Below are 21,418 nucleotides of genomic sequence, written 5' to 3' on the forward strand. Positions count from 1 at the left end.
TCCCTTCATATGGTGGCCAAGGTTCTTTCTCGTTTGGATGCTGCCACCTCTCATCAGTCCTCTGGCCACTACCTGCTTGATACCAGGCTGTAAGCACATCAAAGTCACTGCAGCTATGCAAAGATCCCATCAGAAACCACCTTCCTGCCAGGCATGGTGGTGCATGCCTGCAATCCGAGCAGCTCAGGAGGCTGAGGCAGGAGGATCAGTAGTTCAAAGCCAGCTTTAGCAACTACAAAGCATTAAGCAACTCAGTGAGACCCTGTCTCTAAATAAAATACAAAATAGGGCTGGGGGTGTGGCTCAGTGGTTGAGTGCCCCTGAGTCCAATCCCTGTACCAAAAAAAAAAAAAGAAACCACCTCCCCTCTAACTCATTACGGGTTGGCAGCTAACTCCTACCCATCCTGTAAGCAGGGGTAAGAAAACTTTTTCTGAAAGGGCTGGAGAGTAGTGTCCTCGGCTTTGCAGGCCTTACAGTCTGTGTCGCAATCAACTGCCTGGCTCTGCAATCAAGGGGCAAATAAAGTTTTATATAAGGATCCTGAGGTGTGAATCTCATGTAATTTCCATGTGTCACAAAATGTTTCTTTAGTCTTTTCAAACATCCAAACATTTTTAGTTGCAGCTACTCAGGTGGCTGGGGCAGGGGGGTTACTTTATTCTAAGAGTTTGGGGCAAGACTGGGCAAAATACAGACTCTGCCTTAAAAAAAAAAAAAAAAAAGGAAAGAAATCATTCTTAGCTCACAAGCTGTATAACAAGAGGCAACAGGCTGAATTCAGTCTATGGAACTGTGACCCAACCCCTGCTGCAGCACACATTTTAGAGGCCACTTCTTCTAAGAAGCCTTTAAAAAAAACCACAAAAACTGTATTTGTAGATAGACAGCATGCCTTTTTTGTTTCGTTTTTATGTAGTGCTAAGGATCCAACCCAGTGCCTCACATGTGTTAGGCAAGTGTTCTGCCACTGAACTACAACCCAGCACCAAGGAGCCTTTCTTGACCCCTCCTCGACCAGTTCCATAGCTCCCTCTATTCCCACATTATGGCCTCAACTGTTTTTTCTCCCCAGTTAGACTGGAAGTTTACTGAGGATGAGACCTTGCCCAATTGTTCCGTCATCCAGCATACCATCCAGTGTAAGTGGTACACTCACTCAATAACGCAACAGAAAACACTAGGTGTGAATCCCTTAGGTGCCATACAAATACATATTATCCCAGCTTAAACTTGTGGTATTCTTTTGGGATATTCAAAGTGATCTTCCCATTACCTTCAGTGCACAATGAAAACAAGAAACGGAGAATTAGAACAGGTTGTTTTGAGTCCTGTTGTCCCCAGGGTTACTTAAAAATTACTTCTGGAAACCAAATGCCCAGCTGGATTCTACTCTTGCTTTTTCAGTAAGCTATGCAGCTTAAAGAACTAAGTTTTTAAAAAATATATATATAATATATATATTTTTTTAGTTGTTGACTTTTATTTTATTTATTTATATATGGTGCTGAGAATCAAACCCAGGGCCTAAAACATGCTAGGGAAATGCTCTACCACTGAGCCATAACCGCAGCCCAAGAACTGAGCTTTCAAGTTAGTGAACAGCATGCCAGGTTAAGAATGTCTGAAATTTTAAAAAAATTACAATGCCAGTTGCTGTCAAGGATAAAGGCCAATACTCATTTCACTGAATATAAACATAGAAAATGGTACAGCTACTCTGGAAGACAATTTGTCACTTTCCTCCAAAGCTAAATAGTATTACCATTTGACCAAACAATCACACTCACAGGTACCTATTAATTTGTAAATTTATGCCTACATAAAGAACTGCACTCAAATGTTTATAGCTTTACTTACAATTGCCCAAACTAAAAGCAACCAAGATATCTTTCAATGAGTGAACTGATTAACAAACCGCAATACATTCATATAAATATTTTCAGAAATAAAAAAGAATGTGTTATCAAACCTCAAAAGACAATAATGGGGCTGTGGATATAGCCCAGTTGGTAGAGTGCTTGCCTCACATGCACAAGGCCCTGGGGTCAATCCCCAGAACCACAAAATAAAAAATAAAAACCCATAGGACATTATAGCACAAAGAATGAACCTTAATATATGCAATTTTTTTCAAGAGACAGGGTCTCTCTCTGTTGTACAGACTGGCCCTGAACTCTTAGGCTCAAGGGATCCTCCTGCCTCAGCCTCCCAAGCAAGTGGGACCAAGCAGTTTCCATGGCACCAGGCTCTAATGAATACAAATTTCAAAAAATCATTTAGGACTTAGCATGTGCAAAGCCCTGAGTTTGATCCCCAGCACTGCAAAAACCAAAAAATACAAAAAATCATTTAGGAAATCAGGGTATCCTGGAGTGAATATAGAAAATGACAAAAAAGGGCTGGGGATGTGGCTCAAGCGGTAGGGCGCTCGCCTGGCAAGCATGCGGCCCGGGTTCGATCCTCAGCACCACATACAAACAAAGATGTTGTGTCCGCCGAAAACTAAAAAATAAATATTAAAAATTCTCTCTCTCTCTCTCCCTCCCTCCCTCCCTCTCTCACTCTATCTTTAAAGAAAAAAAAAGTGTTTAAAAAAAAGAAAATGACAAAAAAAATCAAACTCTATCCCAAATGTATGAAACAAACACACTGAGAGGGGTAGGGGAAATTTCTAAGTAATTTCAGCAATGAGTGGAGTCTATCAGACTAACAGCAAATGGAACTGTATGTAAGCACTGTGCTCTCGTTGACAGCACTGTCCCATGAGGGTATGGATTAACAATTCTGAACCCACTACACATGTACACTGGTTTAAACAATAGCATGAATTGATGGTGAGTGGTGGGAGACAGGTTTCCCACTGTTGGAGTGGGAGGTTGCAGATAAAGCAAAGGGAAGAAGCTAGAATAATCCATGTAGCAAGGAATTAGAGTTGAAGACATCTTATGCATTCATATTCAGCCTAATATAGAGTTACATGTAGAAATATTTATAGATGTGTATATATATACATAATAAGAATATATACACATATTTCCTTGCTCTGTCAGTTGAGAGGACCTAGAACCAAGAACACAACAATGAGCACACTCTAATGCTCAGATCTTGGTTTCTTTCTTTGTTGGGTTTTTGCTTTTGTACTGGGGATTGAACCTAGGGACACCTAATCACTAAGCCACAACCCCAACCCTCTTTAAGACAGGATCTTGCTAAATTGCTGAGGTTGGCCTCAAACTTAACAATCCTCCTGCCTAAGCCTCCTGAGTCACTGGGATTATAGGCGGGTGCCCTGTGCCTGACTTCAGACCTTGATTTCTCATATTGTTCTCCAATAAAAGGAACCAGAGCTCCTGGGAAGGATGACTATTTTAGGACTGGAACAGAAAATGTACAAAATGAGCCCTAAACATCTTGTAGTGCCAGAAATCAAGAAAGTGCTGGGGGTTAAAATAAAAATAAAAACCAACCCAGCCACAATAATGAGGATAGTTAAAGGGACACAGCAGCCAACAGAGAGTGAAAGAGCTCCCAACGGCCAAAGTGGGAACAACTGAGCAATAAAATAAAGTAGCGCTGGATTATAACTCAATGTATAAAATAAGTGTCCATTGGTTCATGTTGATACAAAACTGAATAAAAAAATACATGGGAGAGAAGAGACAAATCTTCCATGAAGAATTCCAAATAACTTATAGAGACAGCTCCATCTCCAAGGAGGCAGAGCATGACTTCCTACTCTTCAAGCACGGGCTGCATACAGTGACTTCCTTCCAAAGAGTACAGTATGGACATGGGAAAAATGAAAGCTTTATGGTGGAGAAACCTAACAAAAACTTCCTGGGCCACGTGGCCAAGTTTTATATCAAACAGCATAGGTCATGTTAGTGTGCACCTTTGATGTAGCACGATAAGAATGAAACCTCACCTCTGAGGTGCTCCCATAGTCTAATGAGAAAAACATCAGATGAATCCAAACGGGGGGTCTTGACCAGTACCCTCAGAACTGTCAAGGTTGTGAAAAACAAGGGACATCTCAGCCAAGAGCCCAAGGAGACAGGACAACTAAATCTAATGTGGTGACCTAGATGGGACCCTGGAGCGGAAAAGTACATTAGGTAAAATCCAAGGGAATGGGAACAAATTCTGGATTTCACATCCCAGCCTCTTCTCAACCCCTGCGATTGGCCCTGTCTCCACTGCAACTGCTTGTGTCAAGATGCCCATAACCTTCATGTTGCCAAATCCCAATGTCAGTTCTCAGTCTTCAGCCCAGTCTACTTCCACCTCTTTGCAGTACTTGATGGATGATCACTTCCTCCTTCCATGAACACTTTCTTTAGTCCAGGAAGGCTCATTTCTTTCTCCACACCCTGCCCCCATGCCCCCAGGGAGACCCCAGGCAAGGCTTCAGACTCAGACTTCCTCTCTAACTTTTCCTCATCTAAAGATCTCACAGCCTCAAGGTTTTAAAAACCACCAATATGCTAATCACTCCATCACAGACCTTCCAGGTTCTTATGCCCCACCTCCCTGCTCTGCTTTCTTCACCTCAGTTAAATGTCAAGTCATTCAACAGACTAAAAATCCAGATCCACCCGTGACTTTTTCCTTCTCACATCTACAACTAATTCATTAGCAACTCTGGCAAGTTCTACTTTTAAAAATATACCCAGAAATTGCCAGGCGCGGTGATGCACACCTGTAATCCCAGCGGCTCTGGAGCTGAGACAGGAGGATTGTGAGTTCAAACCCAGACTCAGCAACTACAAGGCACTAAGCAACTCAGTGAGACCCTGACTCTAAATAAAATACAAAATATTTTAGGGAATGTGACTCAGTGGTCGAGTGCCTTGAGTTCAATCCCCAGTACTCGCTTCAAAAAAAAAAAAAAAAATACACACACACACACAAAATTCTCACTGAGACTACAACAGCAGCTTCCTAACTGTCTTGTGTGCTACTATGTGTACACCCCAAGAGTCAGTTTCCCAAACAGCAGATGGAATAAACTTTGAAAAAAAAAAATCACATCACTATATCAGAAGGAACTTCAAGTAGCTTCCCATCACCTTGAGAATAAAATCCAACCCCCTCATCAGAGTTTTATAAGACTAGGCCTCTAATGCCTCTCCAACCTCACTCACTGAGAACCTGCCACACTTCATTTTTGGCTGTTCCTGGGGCACACCAAGCTCATTACCGACTCAGGACCTTTGCTATTACTGGTCCCTCTGTCTGAAATGTGCTTCCTCTGGACCCCATCCATCACTCCCTTTCATTACAAAGGTCTAACACTTACTCTGACACTACCTGAGTCCCTGCCACCTCACACCACTCCTTGCCCTTAATTCAGAGGCTCCTAAATTTTCTCAGTCCACAGCACCCTCCTTCTCAATCATTTTTTCAAGACACCTTGAAGCCACTAGAAATATCTAACAGTTTTAAGTAGTTAGTGCCAAATAAATTAATATGTATGTAAGTCCTCACAACTTAGTAGCAGTTTTGTTTTTTGTTTGTTGGTTGGTACTGAGGACTGAATCCGGGGTGTTTTATCCTTGAGCTACATCTCATTCCTTTTTATTTTTGAGACAGAGCCTTCCTAAATTGCTGAGGGTCTCACTAAATTGTTGAAGTTGACCTTGAACTTTTGATTCTCCTGCCTCAACCTCCTCAGCTGCTGGTGGGATTACAGGTGTGCACCACCACACCCAGCTTCCATTCCATCTTAAGCAAAATTACTGGGCTGGGAATATAGCTCAGAGCACTTGTCCAGAATCTCTGAGGTCCTGGGTTCCATCCCTAGCACCACCAAAACAAAACACTAACAAAAATTAATCACAATTACTCACCAATGTATGCCTGTTATACTACACAACTTCTCAAACCTTGGAATCAGGTGGACATCACATATAAAATATTTCACATGGTTTAAGCACAGTATAGGTTGAACATATCTAATCCAAAATGTCCAAAATCCAAAACTTTTTGAGTACCACCATGATGCCACAGTGGAAAATTCTACACCACCAAACTTAGTTTCATGCAACTCAGTGAGACCCTGTCTCTAAATAAAATACAAAATATTTTAGGGAATGTGACTCAGTGGTCACATTATTAAGGATATTGCACAAAATTACCTCCTGGCTATGTGTATAAGATATATATGAAACACAGTGAATTTCATGTTTTATCCTTGAGCTACATCTCCACAATCTGGAAAACAAATCCATTAACTGAAACATTTTCAGTCTCAAGCATTTTGGACAGGGATGTGCATTAAATCACAGCAGCCACCAAAACCCAAGTTTCTAAAAATATGATCTCAAAAAGGAATACAGCACTCTCCACTGATGAAACTGTGAGCCAGTGGTTCCTGTTTACCCTGAAAAGTTTTAAATCTCCCACAATGTCCCTGTGAGTGTCACTGCAGAGCCTCAGCTCTGTGTGCTTTAACGCACAGTTTGGGAATGACAGCCCAGCTTTTAAATGTTTTTCCTCTTAGAATTAGTACCATTTGAAGGGCTGGGGGTGGAGCTCAGTGGTAGAGCACTGCCTAGCATGAGGCCCTGGGTTCAATCCCCAGCACTACAAAAATAAAATAACCACTACCCTTTGATATTACATCACATTTATAATAAAATTTTATTTATTTATTATTGGATGCCATCCTCACTAAAAGTTACACCCTATGAGGCAAGACTGCCTTCGTGCTATTTCCCTGAGATGCATCCAGGGACTGGGGTGCAACAGACATTCAATGTATTACAGACATGAAAGAATCAATTACAGTCAAAGTCCCACTTGACCATTACCTTCCTGTGTGACTTGAGAAGTCACTTCCTCTCTTTGGGTCTTAGTTTCTTCATCTATAAAATAGGGACTTCAACATTAACAGTTCCTGGGGCTTTATAACATGCAAAGGCACCTGCACTTTTCACAGGAATGTCAGTGCTTTCTAATTACATCCTCAGGATTTTCTTTCTTTGGATACTTCCTAACTGCCAGGCTGAAACGACATCTCCTGGGGACAAATGGTCTGCCCCTGTGGATTCGGCTTATGTCCATGGGTAGGAAGCACACTGGTGGGGAAACCGCCCTGCAGACCTACATCTTGCCAATGCTCTCACATGGGATCTCTCCCTGGACTCAGTCCAGCAAGGCTGGACATCTTCATTCATGACTCCACAGATGGAAACTTTAAGGCAGGATTTGGGGAATTTCCAGCCACAGGACAGTCTTCTCAGAACTTCTTTTCCCCAGAATATGGCACAGAAGCTGATTGTCAGCAGCTCCTTAGCAAATTTACCATTAGAAAATACCATGATTCCCTCTCTGGCCACAACTTCCTGTCCTGTCTCCTCTCTTGCTCCCCGACTCCCACTCTGCCCTTTTTCCCCACCTCAGACCCCCAATCCATTGTCAGCCAATTTAATAGGTCACTTCTGGGATCTTTTCTTTCTTTTCACACTCAGTTATCAAGTCTATGAATTTCCTCTGATAAACATCTTTAAACCTGACACTTGTCCCTGTCCCCACCGACATGCCTTAGTTCAGGCCTTCAATATTTCTGCAAAGCCCAAAATGATTTCTTTACCTCCATCTTCACCTCTCCAAACCAGCCTGCCACCACGTGGAAAACACAATCTCAGCAGCTCATTATTGTGTGTAAAATCCCTCAATAATAATAAGACTTTTGGATTAAAACTAATCTCTGAGTTACACACAAGGTCCTTTATAATCAGCTGCAGAGTACCTCTTAGCCCATCCCACCCCCTCTCCAGCCTGTCCTCCCCACTCCTCAATCCAGTCACACCAATTTACCTTTCCAGATGATGCCTCCTCATACTATCCCTGATCCTGGGTATATTTTTTTCCTACTATTATCAAGTATTTATTTTACACTTTGCAAAGTTGATCCTGAGTGTATCCTAACCTCCATCACATGGTGGACTACAAACTCATTCTTCAACTTCAAGACTCAGCTCAGGAGCCATCTTCAGAAAGCTGTCTCTAGCCCTCTTCTCACATCCTCACAAAGTGTCCAGGCATTCTTCATAATGGAATCATAACTGGGCTTATCTGGTTTTGTCTTACCTCTCAGTGGCTTCTGCCTTGCCATAATACAGGGCCCCTACTAGGCAGTCAGGAAATGCATACTTAACAAATGGACTCAATTCTTCTTATGTTCAGGTCATTTCTCAGTGGTGATTTCTGGGTGCCTCCCCCATGACCACTTTTCATGCCTACAACTAATGGCATTTCCCAGTAGGAAACTACCTAGTAAGTCAACCGTAGTAACAACTCCAGCTTGAAAGAACACAGTAAAAGAAAGGTGGGAGCATCTCATGAAGATGGAAGGGAGATCAGCAGAGTAGAGGAAAGGGACAAGCGGGGGGAACTAAGGAAGGAAGGGGATTTACTGGGGATCAGTTTGACCAAAATAGACTGCTATGTTGTGTGCATATACAAACGGGTAACAATAAATCCCACCATTGTGTACAACTATAATGCACTGATTAAAAAATATGGGGGGAAAACCCTCCAGCTTCATCTCAATGTGAAAAAAGTACAGAATGTTGGAATTGTCTTGCAACTTCTGCACTTTGCACCACACATCTTAGGGACTCAAAACTCCTCTTGCATGCCTTCCTAAATAGACAGTGTTGGCTCCTGAGGCTTCCTCCTCAGCCTGAGCAGCAGTGTATCCTGAGAGAGCCCTACAATCCCTTATCTGAAACCCTCTGAGCCAAATGCATTTTGAAATGAATTTGGGGGTTTTAGAAAGATAATACACTACCTGTACCATATACTACAATAACCCCAGCAGAGTATGTGGCATAGTATAACTCATGAATAATGACACTTAGTGGGATAAATAAAGCCTATAAGTCTCATATCAGTAAAAGCAATTCTTACTGCCAAACTGAGCCCAAATTAAGCTTGGTCCAAACTTACCAGAAAATTATTTTCAGCCTTCAGAGCTTTCAGGATCTCAGAACTGCCAATAAGGCACTGAGGGTGGCAGCTGTGAGTATGCCCTGATGTATCCAAACCCATCAGAAAGGGGTGCTGCATAAGTCAATGTACATACATATCATATTTATAACCACACATATGTTATAGAGACACATATTGCTACAGCTAGGATGTGGCTTGCCCCCAAAGGTTCACTAGAAGCTTAATCCTCAGTGTGGCAATGTTGAATGGTGGTGGATCCTTTCAGAGGTGGGGTCTATGGGAAGGTAATTTGGTAAATGGGACTGGTATTTTGAACTATTAGGGGTTCTTCAAAAGTGAATTGTTATAATTCAAGCACAGTGAGTGGTGCATACCTATAAACCCAACAACTCAGGAGGCTGAAGCAGGAGGTCAGCCTCAGCAACTCGGCAAGACCCTGTCTCAAAAATAAAAAGGGCTGGGGATGTAGCTCAGTGGTAAAGTACCCCTGGGTTCAATCCCCATTCCAAAAAAAAAAAAAAATCAGGGCGGGGAGGCTTTTAGAAAGAACAAGCCTGGCTCAAATCCTTTGGCTTCCTGTTTCATGGTGTGCTCTCTCTCAGGCACTGCCACCACTGTGATGCCATTCACCACAAGGCACTCACCAGAGGCCAAACAGATGGGGCAGCTTGTTCTTGGGCTTTTACTCTCTAAAACTGGGAGCTAAGTAAACCTTTCTTGACTCCATGCAGCATCAGATACTTTGTTACAGTAAAAGAAGCTATGAGACATAAACACTAGAAAGTCTGGATGGGTATCCACCAAAGCCTTAATGGTGGTCATTTCTCAGTGCTAGGATTTGGAATCAGACTTAGGTTCTATTTTGGTCCTGACTTTTACTAGCTGTGGGACTTGGGGCAAATTGTCTAACTTCTCCAAGTCTCTGTTTCCTTGTCAGAACAAAGATGTCTCCTATAGTTGCTGTCTTCTTTTCCCAGGGTTAGCTTTAACTTGAGGCTATCCCTCATTCCATGGCAAAAGGAGCTCTAGAAGCCGAATCAGACCTGTGCAAGTTCCAGACCCACAAAAAAAAAAAAAGGCAAGACCTCAAATTCAATGTCTTAAGGCCAGCCCTATCAGTGATGTGGGACTCTATGATTTTTTTTTTTTTTTTGTACTGGGGATAGAACTCAGGCACTCAACCACTGAGCCACGTTCCCAGCCCTATTTTGTATTTTATTTAGAGAAAGGATCTCACTGAGTTGCTAAGCACCATGCCATTGCTGAGGCTTTGAACTTACTATCCTCCTGTCTCAACCTCCTGAACCGCTGGGATTACAGGCATGGCCACCATACCCGGCCTTGACTCTAGGCTTTTTGATGCAAAGAAATAAACCAAACTCGGGGCTGGGGATGTGGCTCAAGCGATAGCGTGCTCGCCTGGCATGCATGCGGCCCAGGTTCGATCCCCAGCACCACATACAAACAAAGATGTTGTGTCCGCCGAAAACTAAAAAATAAATATTAAAATTAAAAAAAAAAAGAAATAAACCAAACTCAAACAAATATAAATATATCCCACTTCTTTTTCTTTTTTGAGGTACTGGGGATTGAATCTCTACCACTAAGTCATGACTCCAGTCTTTTTTATTTTTTATTTTAAGATAGGGTTTTGTAGCCAGGCATGGCACATGCCTGTAATCCCAGTGGCTTAGGAGGCTGAGGCAGGAGGATTGCAAGTTCAAAGTCAGACTCAGCAAAAGCAAGGAGCTAAGCAACTCAGGGAGACCCTGGCTCTAAATAAAATCAAAAAAGAAGGATAGGGATGTGGCTCAGTGGTCCAGTGCTCCTGAGTTCAATCCTGGTACTCCCTCCAAAAGAGAGGGTCTTGCTAAATTGTCAAGTTTTACAGTTCCCAAGAGCACATCCCCAAGGACCTACTTCCCCACTAGGTTCCACCTCCTGCAGTTTCTGTCACCTCCCACTAGTCCACTCGAATCATGACTCTCTCAGTGGATTAACCCACTGGTAAGTTCAGAGCCCTCATGATTCAATCACCTCCCCAAAGCCCACCTCTGAACATTGCCACACCAGGGACCAAGCCCTCAACACAGGAGCCATTGGGGGCGTTTCATGCCAGACCATAACAACTGTTACTGGGCTTTTCTACAAGGTCTTCTGCACACGGGTGGATCCTGGGTAAAAATGTAGTCAGATGTCTAGGCCTGTTCTGGGAGCCCTCCCTTCTGTCATCAGGACTGTCCTTCTCCTGTGGTAGGCTTGTAATCCTGCCATCCACTCACCCCTCTTCTTAGGCAGCCAGAAAGAGTCAGCCAAGGGTCTCTTCTTTCTCACAGCTGTTGTCCTCCGGGCCATCACCTCCTTGTTTGTTGCCTCAAGAGCCTCCCGAGTAGGAGAGATCCTCCCACTCCTTACACAATGCCTCTCTGGACTCGGCCACATCTACTCTGATTTAATCTCTCTCTGCTCTAAAATGTCCCAGGTTACATCACTGCTTAGAGGTTAAGGTCCAAACTGGTTCAACTAGCGTATGAGGCAAAGAGCCTCATATTGGCTTGACTCCACCACCCAGACAGCCCGATCTAAAAAGACAGGTTCCCCACGCACACACAACCTCTCTCGCCTCCCTAGGTACGCCTTCTTTCTGGCCAACTCCCCTTTAAAGCACGGCCTCAGTTCCTTCATGAAGCCCCACTAACCTGCACCTGTCCTCTGGAGGCCTTGCTTTATTCTGAGGGCTTTCTTGTCCGTGTATCTTGTTCAACATTTTAAGAGGCATTAGAGTGTTCTAGAAAAGCCTTAGGCTTTGGAATAAAACACAGCAGGCTATCTTAGTGGTACCATTCATTACCTTATGTGAAACCTCAAGCAAATGACTTGTTTCCTCTTTTATAAAATGGAGAGGACACTGCCACACTTCAGACAAGCCGAAAGTATAAAATACAATCTCTATGGGTCAGGAGCCTAGCACCATGCCTGGTAACAGCAGATAATCAGGAACTATTTGTTCTTTTCTTTCTTCATCACTCCTAATCCTCTGCTGCTTTAATAACAATAACTGACATTTATCAAGCACCTTTCAGAGCTAGGTTCTATGCCTCATGCTCCATGCACTGTTCATGATTATTGTTCTCATTTTACAAATAAGGGTACTGAGGCCTACAGCAGACATGCCCAAGGACACAGAATCAGTAAATAGCACAGCTGACATTAAAACTCAGATCTGTTTTGATTCCAAGGCCCTACAACCTCCCCTTTTACAACTATGAGCACAAACATCATCAATAAAATTGAAAACTCTGAGGGATAAGTACTAAGCTAGAAAGAAAACAAAGCAGAAGCTCCACAGTGGTCTCTGCAGGATGTGTGGATGTGCGGGTATCAATGCAGGGTGGAGATCATATTCTACCCTTCCTAAGCATCTACTGGTCAGGTCCAGGAGGAGGTGCCCCTCCTATCCTCTCAGGCACCAGCCTTTGCATTCCATTTCCAGCAACTAGAAGAACCTGCAAAACCATATGAGCAAAACACCACAAATGATGTGTTCTAAAATACCAGCAAGGTTAAGTGGGTTAATCCAGTGCTTGCCAGTGACACTACGCCATCTCCAAGCCACAGGGGGGCATCCCATGGATTCTTTCAATTTAAGAGGGCAACACACATCAGCAAGAGATCCACTCAATCCACAGGGAGGTAACAGATACATATCCAACTACTCGGAATCTAAGTTGGGCTGTGTTGATGACAAGAAAAAATACTTATCATGAACAATATTAATGGCAAACACTTAAGTCTCACTATATATAGAACACTGCTTTCATCACTGTGGTGTCTTTTCTCTTCACAATTACTCTATGAGGTAGGTGCCACATTTCAGACCAAGAAAAAAACACAGAGAGGTTAAACTACTTGCCCAAATACACAGAGTAAATAGGGAAAGGCACAGCCAGCATTCAAACCCAGGGCATCAGAAAGGAGAGTCTGTGCTCTCAAATAAAAAACTTACGACTCCTCAGAGAATACAAGGGCTCAGAAAGCAGAGGAAATAACTTCAGCAAAAGCATCAAGCAAAATGTTCATACAGAAGTAACAACAAGTAAGATAAATAAGAGTGAAAAGTTATGCTGAGAGGCACTTGGAGTCATCTAGGGGTTACAGGGGTTAGGACTCGAGTATTACATTCAAACAAATGACCTGAGTTCTGTTTTCAGCTCTGTCACCAACCAGGTTGAATGATCACTGGCATGTTACCTACCCTCTCAGAGCCTCAATCTCCCCAAATGAAAAACGAAGATTCTCTTGTGGAACTTTATGGCACAGTATAAGGCCAACAGACCCATAGTAAGTACTTAACAAACTGCAACTGCTAATGAAACTACTAGTGATAATAACAATAAATTCAGGGACAAACTGCAAGACTGAATGCTATGTGGAGTTTGAATTTTACTCATATAGCAAAGGGAAGCTAAGTGTTTACATAGTACTTAGTACACAAGGCAGGGAGCTCTTGAGTGCAGTTCATAACACAGGGCACCTGGCCTTAAAAAGAATGGAAAGAATCCATTTTTGTCACTTCAGTCTAGCCACTAATCTAAATAGTTCTGTCATCCTTTTTTCTTTTTTTTGGTACTGGATTTGAACTCATTTGATTACTGAGCCACATCCCCAGCCCTATTTTGTATTTTATTTAGAAACAGGGTCTCACTGAGTTGCTCAGCGTCTCTCTTTTGCTGAGGCTGGCTTTGAACTCTTTTTTTTTTTTTTTTTAATATTTATTTTTTTAGTTTTAGGTGGATACAATATCTTTATTTTACACTTATGTGGTGCTGAGGATCGAACCCAGTGCCTCGTGCATGCTAGGAAAACACTCTACCACTGAGCCACAACTCCAGCCCTGACTTTGAACTCTTGATCCTCCTGCCTCAGCCTCCTGAGCTACTGGGATTACAGGAGAGTGCCATTGCACCAGCTGTGTCATTCTTTTTTGTTTGTTTGATTCTGGTCCTGGGAACAAAACCCAGGGCCTTATGGATATTCTGTAATTTTCTTAAAAATCAAATAACTATGCTGAGTTTTCTTTTTACATTTCCCAGTATCTTCATGGCAAAAAACAACACAGATTTTAGCATTTGTAATGGGCACAGACATCTCTTAAAAACCCATCTTGTGGGGCTAGGACTCAGTGGCAGAGCGTTTGCATATCACATGTGAGGCACTGGGTTCAATTCTTAGCACCACATAAAAATAAACAAATAAAACAAAGGCATTCTGTTCATCTACAACTACCAAAAAAAAAAAAAAAAAAACCCACATCTTGTACCCTATACTCAAGATAAACCCTGGACTCAAGATCCAATCTACAAATATGACCAGTTTAGCTTTCAAGGAGGAAGATTACAGAGTAAATACTTTTTTTTTTTTTTTTGGTGGTGTTGGGGATTGAACCCAGGGCCTTATGCATGCAAGGCAAGCACTATACTAACTGAGATATATCCCCAGCCCCAGAGTAATTACTTTGCAGTACAAGTCAGAGGCGAGAGGATATTGGAGAAATGACTTGACTCTTTCCTCCAGGTTCTCCCTTCAGTGGGCCTTCTGTGAACTGCCTGTGGTCTGGTGATAAAGCTGAAAGAGAAGTGGGCAAGAGCAAACCAAGACGGGAGGGGGAGGGAGTGCAGAGCATTCTCAAAGAGGAAAGGGGCAAGAGTTGTTCAGGAAACAAACTGTTTTGGTCTCTTCAGTTCAACTAAAGACAGACATTCCTCCCCCAACACCGCCCCCCTGTGTTGGGGGCTCAAATCCGGGGCTTTGCATATGCTAGGAAAGTGCTTCACTACTGAGCTATAGCCATAGGCCAAGACACACATTTTTGCAGCACCTACTTATATATAAGACATTGAGCTGGCTTTGCTTTTGTTTTTGCAGGATTGAGCCCAGAGGTGCTCTACCATTGAGCTACATCTCCAGACCTTTTTATTTTAGGAGACTGGGTCTTGCTAAGTTGCCTAAACTGGCCTCAAACTTGTAATCCTCCTCTCAGAGACTCCTGAATAGAAGGCTGGCATTTGGGAAAGAGGGGATACAAAATGCTAAGAGCAGCAAAATTCAAGCTTTTAAAAACAGCTGAATGAGAAGTTAACGAAGACATGAAAAAGTACAGGGCTCCATCCAGAAATAATAAGCAGTCAAGTTTGAAGTAAGAGGAAATGCACTTGAGTTGTGGCAGACAAGACTAGAGAGGTGGGCTGAGGCCAGGCTGTGCAGGACTTGAACGTCACACCAAGGAATCTGAACTTTATTCTGTAGGCAACAGGGAGTGGTAGAACATGTAAACTCACATCACATAGTGAGATGTGATAAAAAGCATGTTCTAAGGAGATAAGAGAGAAACTTAAGGTCGGGAAGACTTGTAAGAGAGCCAATGCAATTGTTCAGGTAAATTGTTCAGGTAATTCAATTGTTGATTTCATTCAGCCAATGCAATTGTTCATGTTAGTATGAACTAACATGAACTAGGGGGATTTTGAAATGTGGGCAGATAGGAGCAGTATTGAAGAAAAAGAATGGACAAATTTTGCTTATTAGACATAAAAGGATAGAGAAAAGTAAGAATAACTGAGGTTTTCAGTGACTGCATTAAGAGAAAAGAAACTGGAGTGAGGGAAGGAGTAAAAAAGATAACAAATACAATTCTTCTGGAAAGAAACCACCAAGGGATAGACCCAGAAGAGGGCAGCCAGGTTCTAAACTCTTGGGACTGGGCATTTGCAATGTCTAAGTGTGTTGCTCACATAAAAGCACCCTTAAGTTATCTAGCTTTGCTACAAGTATTGTGTGACCTTCCAGAAGGCAAACTTTTACTCCAATTTTATAGATGTTAAGAGAGGACAATCAAGGGCTGGGGTTGTGGCTCAGCGGTAGAGGGCTTGCCTAGCATGTGCGAGGCCCTGGGTTCGATCCTCAGCACCACATAAAAAAATAAAAATAAACAAAATAAAGATATCGTGTCCATGTATAACTAAAAAACAAAACTTAAAAAATATTTTTAAAAAATAAAGATATAAAAAGAGAGAGAGAGAGAAATCAAAACATATCTAATATTGTACCCAGGAGCAACAGTGAAAAGACAAAAATAGCCAGGTTACTTAGACATACACTTTGTTTAAATCCTTATCATCACTATTTCAAGAATGAAAGTCTCTTCTGATTCATATTTGCTAGCTTCAGCTCATATATGGATCATCAGTAAATACTACAAATTTGCTACAGTTATATTTTTTACATTGACTTTTTTTTTCCTTTTGGCTGTTGTTACAGTATATTTTAAGAAAAAAACAAAAAACAATCAAACCACCAACCAAAACAAACAAACAAAAATGTAGGTCAGCCAGCATCTATGCCCAACACTGCCTTTCCTGTAATAGATATTGACACCTCCTCTTCCTAAACTACCCATCCCTAAGGATTCTTCCATTAAAAGCTCTGCTCCTAAATAAATATTTGTGGGTCACCTCTCTTGTTATAAAAAACCACTGTAGAATTCCAAATCAAACTGTTTTCACAAGGGAAAAAAGTCTTTAGGGGATTCTCCTGTACTAGAAATAAGCATATGTTTATATGGGACAAAGAAGGAAAACAGAGAATAAAAGGAGGAAGAAAAATTGGTACAGTTCTGTTTTATTTCATTTATTTATTTATTTATTGGTACCAGAGATTGAATCCAAGGGCACCTAAACACTGTGCCACATCCCCAGCCTTTTTTTTTTTTTTTTTGCGGGGCGGGGGTAACTGGGGATTGAACTCAGGGGCACTTGACCACTGAGTCACATCCCTAGTCCTATTTTGTATTTTATTTAGAGACAGGGTCTCTCTGAGTTGCAGAGCTGCCTTTGAACTCCCAATCCTCCTGCCTCCACCTCCCAAGCCACTGGGATTACAGGCATGCGCCACCGTGCCCTTTGTGAGCCCTTTGTGAGACAGGAACTCACTAGCTGCTTAAGGCCTTGCTAAATTGCCCAGGCTGGCTTTGAACTTGTGATCCTCCTGCCTCAGGCTCCTGGGATTACAGGTGTGTGCCACTACCCTCCCACTTCTGTTTAGTTTAAAGAAACATGTGACTCAAATTAATTTGCTTAGAAAGTCTGCAGAGCTTACTACAAAAGTGGAAATGATATGTATGTAATATTCCTACCTCTAAGAGAAACAAAAGCAAATTCATTTTCTTCATGCTAAAAGGATCTGTTGGTCACACAGGTTTTACTTATTAATACAGACAGAGCAAGACGAAAGAAAATCAACCCACAGGCTATTTTTCTAACATTCTCTCTGGCTCCTGCTCTAGTAATCTAGGTTACCCTTTATGTTACCCCGAGATATAAATAGCATTCATTTCCTTTCACAGGCCAGACTTTAAAGCTTTGTTTCCTGGGTCCGGGGGAAAAAACACTTATAACACATTTCATTCTAAATTTGAATTACTATAAAGCTAGCTCACTTTGAATCAACTATGGAAAAAAATCCAAAATACCAACATTTGTTTGCTCCTACCACTTTGATAAATTAGCCCTGAACAGCCCCCACAGGACTTCCAAGTAGCTGTTTCCTTTCCAGTGTAGAGCTCAGAATTCTCCAGAACACAACTGCAGGTCTTCGCATGGACCCACGATGAAATGCAGGTGAGCTTTTTACACAACAACTTGATAAGTACTGAGCCCTATAAAGGATGTCCCATTGGGTTTTCAACCAGATAAATGGATTTTCAGTTGTTAGATAACAATAATGAGGGGCTGGGGTTGTGGCTCAGTGGTGGAACGCTTGCCTAGCACATGCGAGGCCCTGGGTTCGATCCTCAGCACCACGTTAAAAAAAAAAAAATAGATAAAAGAAGATATTGTGTCCAACTAAAAAATAAATATTAAAAAAATGAGACATTTTCCCCAAGTCAGACCCCATTCTGTTTAAAGAAAGAAAAGGCTATAAAAGTTAAGAGCAATAAAATAAACCAAGAAGCAGAAAAGCTCCTGCCTAAAACAGATACCAGTGAAAGGTCTTAGCAGTTGAAGAGACCACAGAGAATCAAGTGAACAGGTTCCCACTCAACAAAAAGCACTGTGTCTCATTTCAACATCACAACTTGGCTCCTAGATACCCATCCCAACCTAAGACATGGATTCCAGGTGGAAACTAGCTTCACTTTATTTTTCTACTACAATTTCTACCCCTAATATTCCTGAATTCAACAGAGACAGACCCAAGAAAGGAATGAACATTTTTGAGACAATCACTAAAATGAGAATTTTTCCTTTCTCTATCAAGGCAAAGGTGAGGAATGAAGACCAGATTCACCTTAGCCCCAAAACATTTAGGCCTTCCAGGGGCTCTTGCCCTTGGCTCACCCTACAAGGATCACTGTCCCACAAGGCTGGCCCTATGCTTTCTTATCTCCATAGACTATCAGACCCCCTCTCTGCCAGACTGCCAGCTCCTGGGAGGTGCCTTGTACTGCTGCTGTGTGCCACAAACAGCATTGCAAAAAAACTTTTCTCTGGGGTTGGCTACTGGGAGTGGGAATTTTAATCATATGCACATAGAAGAACCAAATCCACTACCTTGGGGCCTGGATCTACTAATCGTCCAGAGTTGGCCCAAAGGGTTTCTCTTATCTGTTGTAGAAGCAGCAACTCTCGGCTGAGGCCAGAGCAACTCTGGGAAATAGAAATGACCCGAACAGAAAGGGGAGTTTGGTACCACTTGTACCAATTTTAATAGGAGCAAATCAGCAATTACTAGTGGAATCTCACTTACTGTGTTGTTTTGATGGGGACAAATTCTTTTAAACTAAAAGTAAAAACAAAACCTTGATAATAATTCCTCTCCAGCATGTGGCTAGTTTCCCTTTTGTGAAAGGAAATGAAAGATTCTGCCGTCCTTGCACATTTCTCTCTCAGGGGCAGATAACAGGCTTGGGTGCTAGCTGATCTGTCTCACCAAAGATATTCCTCTGCTGAAAGAACGAAGCACTACAACAGCCTGGCTCTGGCATGCGGGCTGAAAAGACAAATCTCACCTCTTTGTCCTGCCATTGGGCTTGTTGTCTACCGATTATCTGGATTCTGGCAGCCTCTTATGAAGGGCAAGGAGAGGATGTGCTCTTAATCTTACACTCTCACCTGTCCCAGTACCACAACCCAGAATGTCATGGAAACTGAAGCAATAGCTGTCTCAAGACCGGCTCTTCAAGTGAACTCTAAGATAAGCCCAAGAAAGTGCAAACTATCAGCACCATCAGGTGCTTCAATTGCATCTTGTGGTGGCTGCAATGAAGGAAAAGCATAAGCATTGAGGAAGTCCTCTGCTTGCCTAGTTTCCTCTCATTTTACAAACTCTTGTGCAACATGTCACTCTCCTCCCCTCATAGTTTCCAAGCCTTGTAAGAGCAAATGGAGTGCTGGCCCACACTTAACACTGCTACTTGACAGCCTCTTCATCCCTAGCAAATGACTGAAAAAACTGGTACAAATGGGTACTAGTGGCTATGCCAAAGCTCACATGAAACTGGGGCCTCATGGCCACACGGGGGGGGGGGGGGGGGGGGAGGGAGGGGACATCAGCAAGCCCTTGCAGAAAACTCTGGATCTGGACAAAAAGACAGGTCCTCCCAAAGCACAAGACTGACCCAAATTTCAGCTCTGAGCCTCTAAGCTCTCCAGAGGATAACCTCAAGCTCAACAATTAGCCTTTTGTGCTACCCATTATCCACCAAAGGCTGTGTGGAAAAAACCTAGTCCCTTTCACCTGTAACCTCATCCTGGCCCCCAGTGGCAGGGTGGACCAGGACTCCAGTGAACTTCAGCTCTGTGCATAGCCCAATCTACCGCAGGGGCCTGGAACTAAGACAGCCCTAATACACACCCCACTTCATCCAAAGGAAGTCTCTGTCAACAGCAGTACACACCCCACACAAACACGTTCGCCCCTCGGAAGGTCAGGACTGAAAAGCAAGCTCAGCTGGAGAAACTGAGGCCCCAAGAGAGGCAGCGAGCGACCTGAGGTCACACATCGAGTCAAATGGAACTTTATTAAAATCCCCCCCGCCTCCCGATTCCTGGGTACACCCTTCCCACCCGCCTGCCCTCATCATGCCCGGCTGAGAATAACATCCCCACAGAACTTCAGCCCCAGTGTCCCCACCTCCGGACGGCCGGGACCTTGGTCTCGCCCCATGCGCCCGCCCGCCAATCCGCAGCACCTTTCCACCCCATGGCCGGGCAGGGCCACCCGCCGCCGCCCCCAGCCCAGCTTCCCACCGCCCGCCCGACCTGCAGAGTCGCGGTCTCGAGAGCCGGCGGCGGCGGACATTTCCCTGCCTGCTTCCTCAAGCTCTTCATATCGCCGCCCGCCCCGAGCGTGCCGCCCCCATTCGGCTACACCCCCGCGTGCCACCTCCGCCAATCGAAAGTTCGTCTGCCCTTTCGCCCCGCCCCTAAACAGAACGGAGCCCGCCCCCTGAGGCAGGACCTGCTCCAATCCCCACCGCTTCTTGCGAAACGGATACCTGCCTCCGCCAATTGTCCCGCACGCGGGCCAGGTGCCCGGGGCCGAGTTCCAATCGCGCAGTGTCGGTGAGCCAGCCTCCTGTGGTGGCGCACACCTGTATCGGGACAGCCACTGGAACTCAGGATTCCGGGTCGCAGGGTCCAAGCCTGTGGGAGGAACAAGGAGCGCAGACTGAGCCACAGGCTTGAAGAGGCTGCACTTCTGTAATGACTATATTCTCGGGAGAATCTCCAAGCCCGTTTCGCTCGTTCATTCACCGCAGGGGTACGAGGTCGAGATGCGATAATAGATGTAAACAAAGAAGTGCTACTCAAGGCGGAGATCCCAGGCAGCCTCCGACCTCACAGTGACCACGTGCTAAGATTACTCCTTAATCTTCTCAACACACTTTAAGAGATAGCTATGTTCATCCATTCAACAAATATTAAGTGCCCATTACATCAGGCTCACAATCAGTTGTGATAAAGTTGTCAACACAACCCAAATTCACAGCCCTATGGTGCCTTCGTTTCTTCCGTTCAATGCCTCTCTAGTCCCTCAATTCTTCCCCAGTTTCATCCCCAGGACCCTGGTCCAAGCCTTATTTTTATGCCTGAACCACTGTGATACATTCCTATTGATTTCCCTGCTCCAGGCTCCCCCCACCCCACCCCTTCCAAACCCGTTTGCAGAGGAATTTTATTTCTGTCTTCTTTTTAGCAGAGGAATTTTCTAACTTGCAAATCTTGCCTTATTGCTCCCCAGCTTAAAACTCTTTACTAGCTCTACACAAGCTGTAGGGCAGAGTCCAGGTTTTTGTTACTTATTTAAATCTCTTCATGAGCTGCCCTCTGTTAGTCTCTTCTGCTCAGTTCTCTCCATACCCTTCCAAGCTCAGTACCTCTGAACCACCTGCTTCCCC

At 43.5% G+C, this 21,418-nt stretch overlaps 1 protein-coding gene across 4 annotated transcripts in view; it reads right to left on the reverse strand.

The window, feature by feature from the left end:
- Positions 1–21,418, reverse strand: part of Inpp5b (inositol polyphosphate-5-phosphatase B) — a 54,014-nt gene that overhangs the window by 25,526 nt on the left and 7,070 nt on the right. For 3 of the 4 annotated variants that reach the window (XM_071617690.1, XM_071617691.1, XM_027937214.2), the window contains exon 7: positions 20,280–20,663. In XM_071617690.1, coding sequence (XP_071473791.1) covers positions 20,280–20,663 — 384 coding nt within the window. The remainder of the gene's footprint in view (positions 1–20,279; positions 20,664–21,418) is intronic. The other variant, XM_027937217.2, reaches the window with a different exon arrangement.

Source organism: Marmota flaviventris, chromosome 10 (assembly GCF_047511675.1).
Source record: "Marmota flaviventris isolate mMarFla1 chromosome 10, mMarFla1.hap1, whole genome shotgun sequence".
In the NCBI taxonomy this organism is placed as follows: Eukaryota; Metazoa; Chordata; class Mammalia; order Rodentia; family Sciuridae; genus Marmota; species Marmota flaviventris.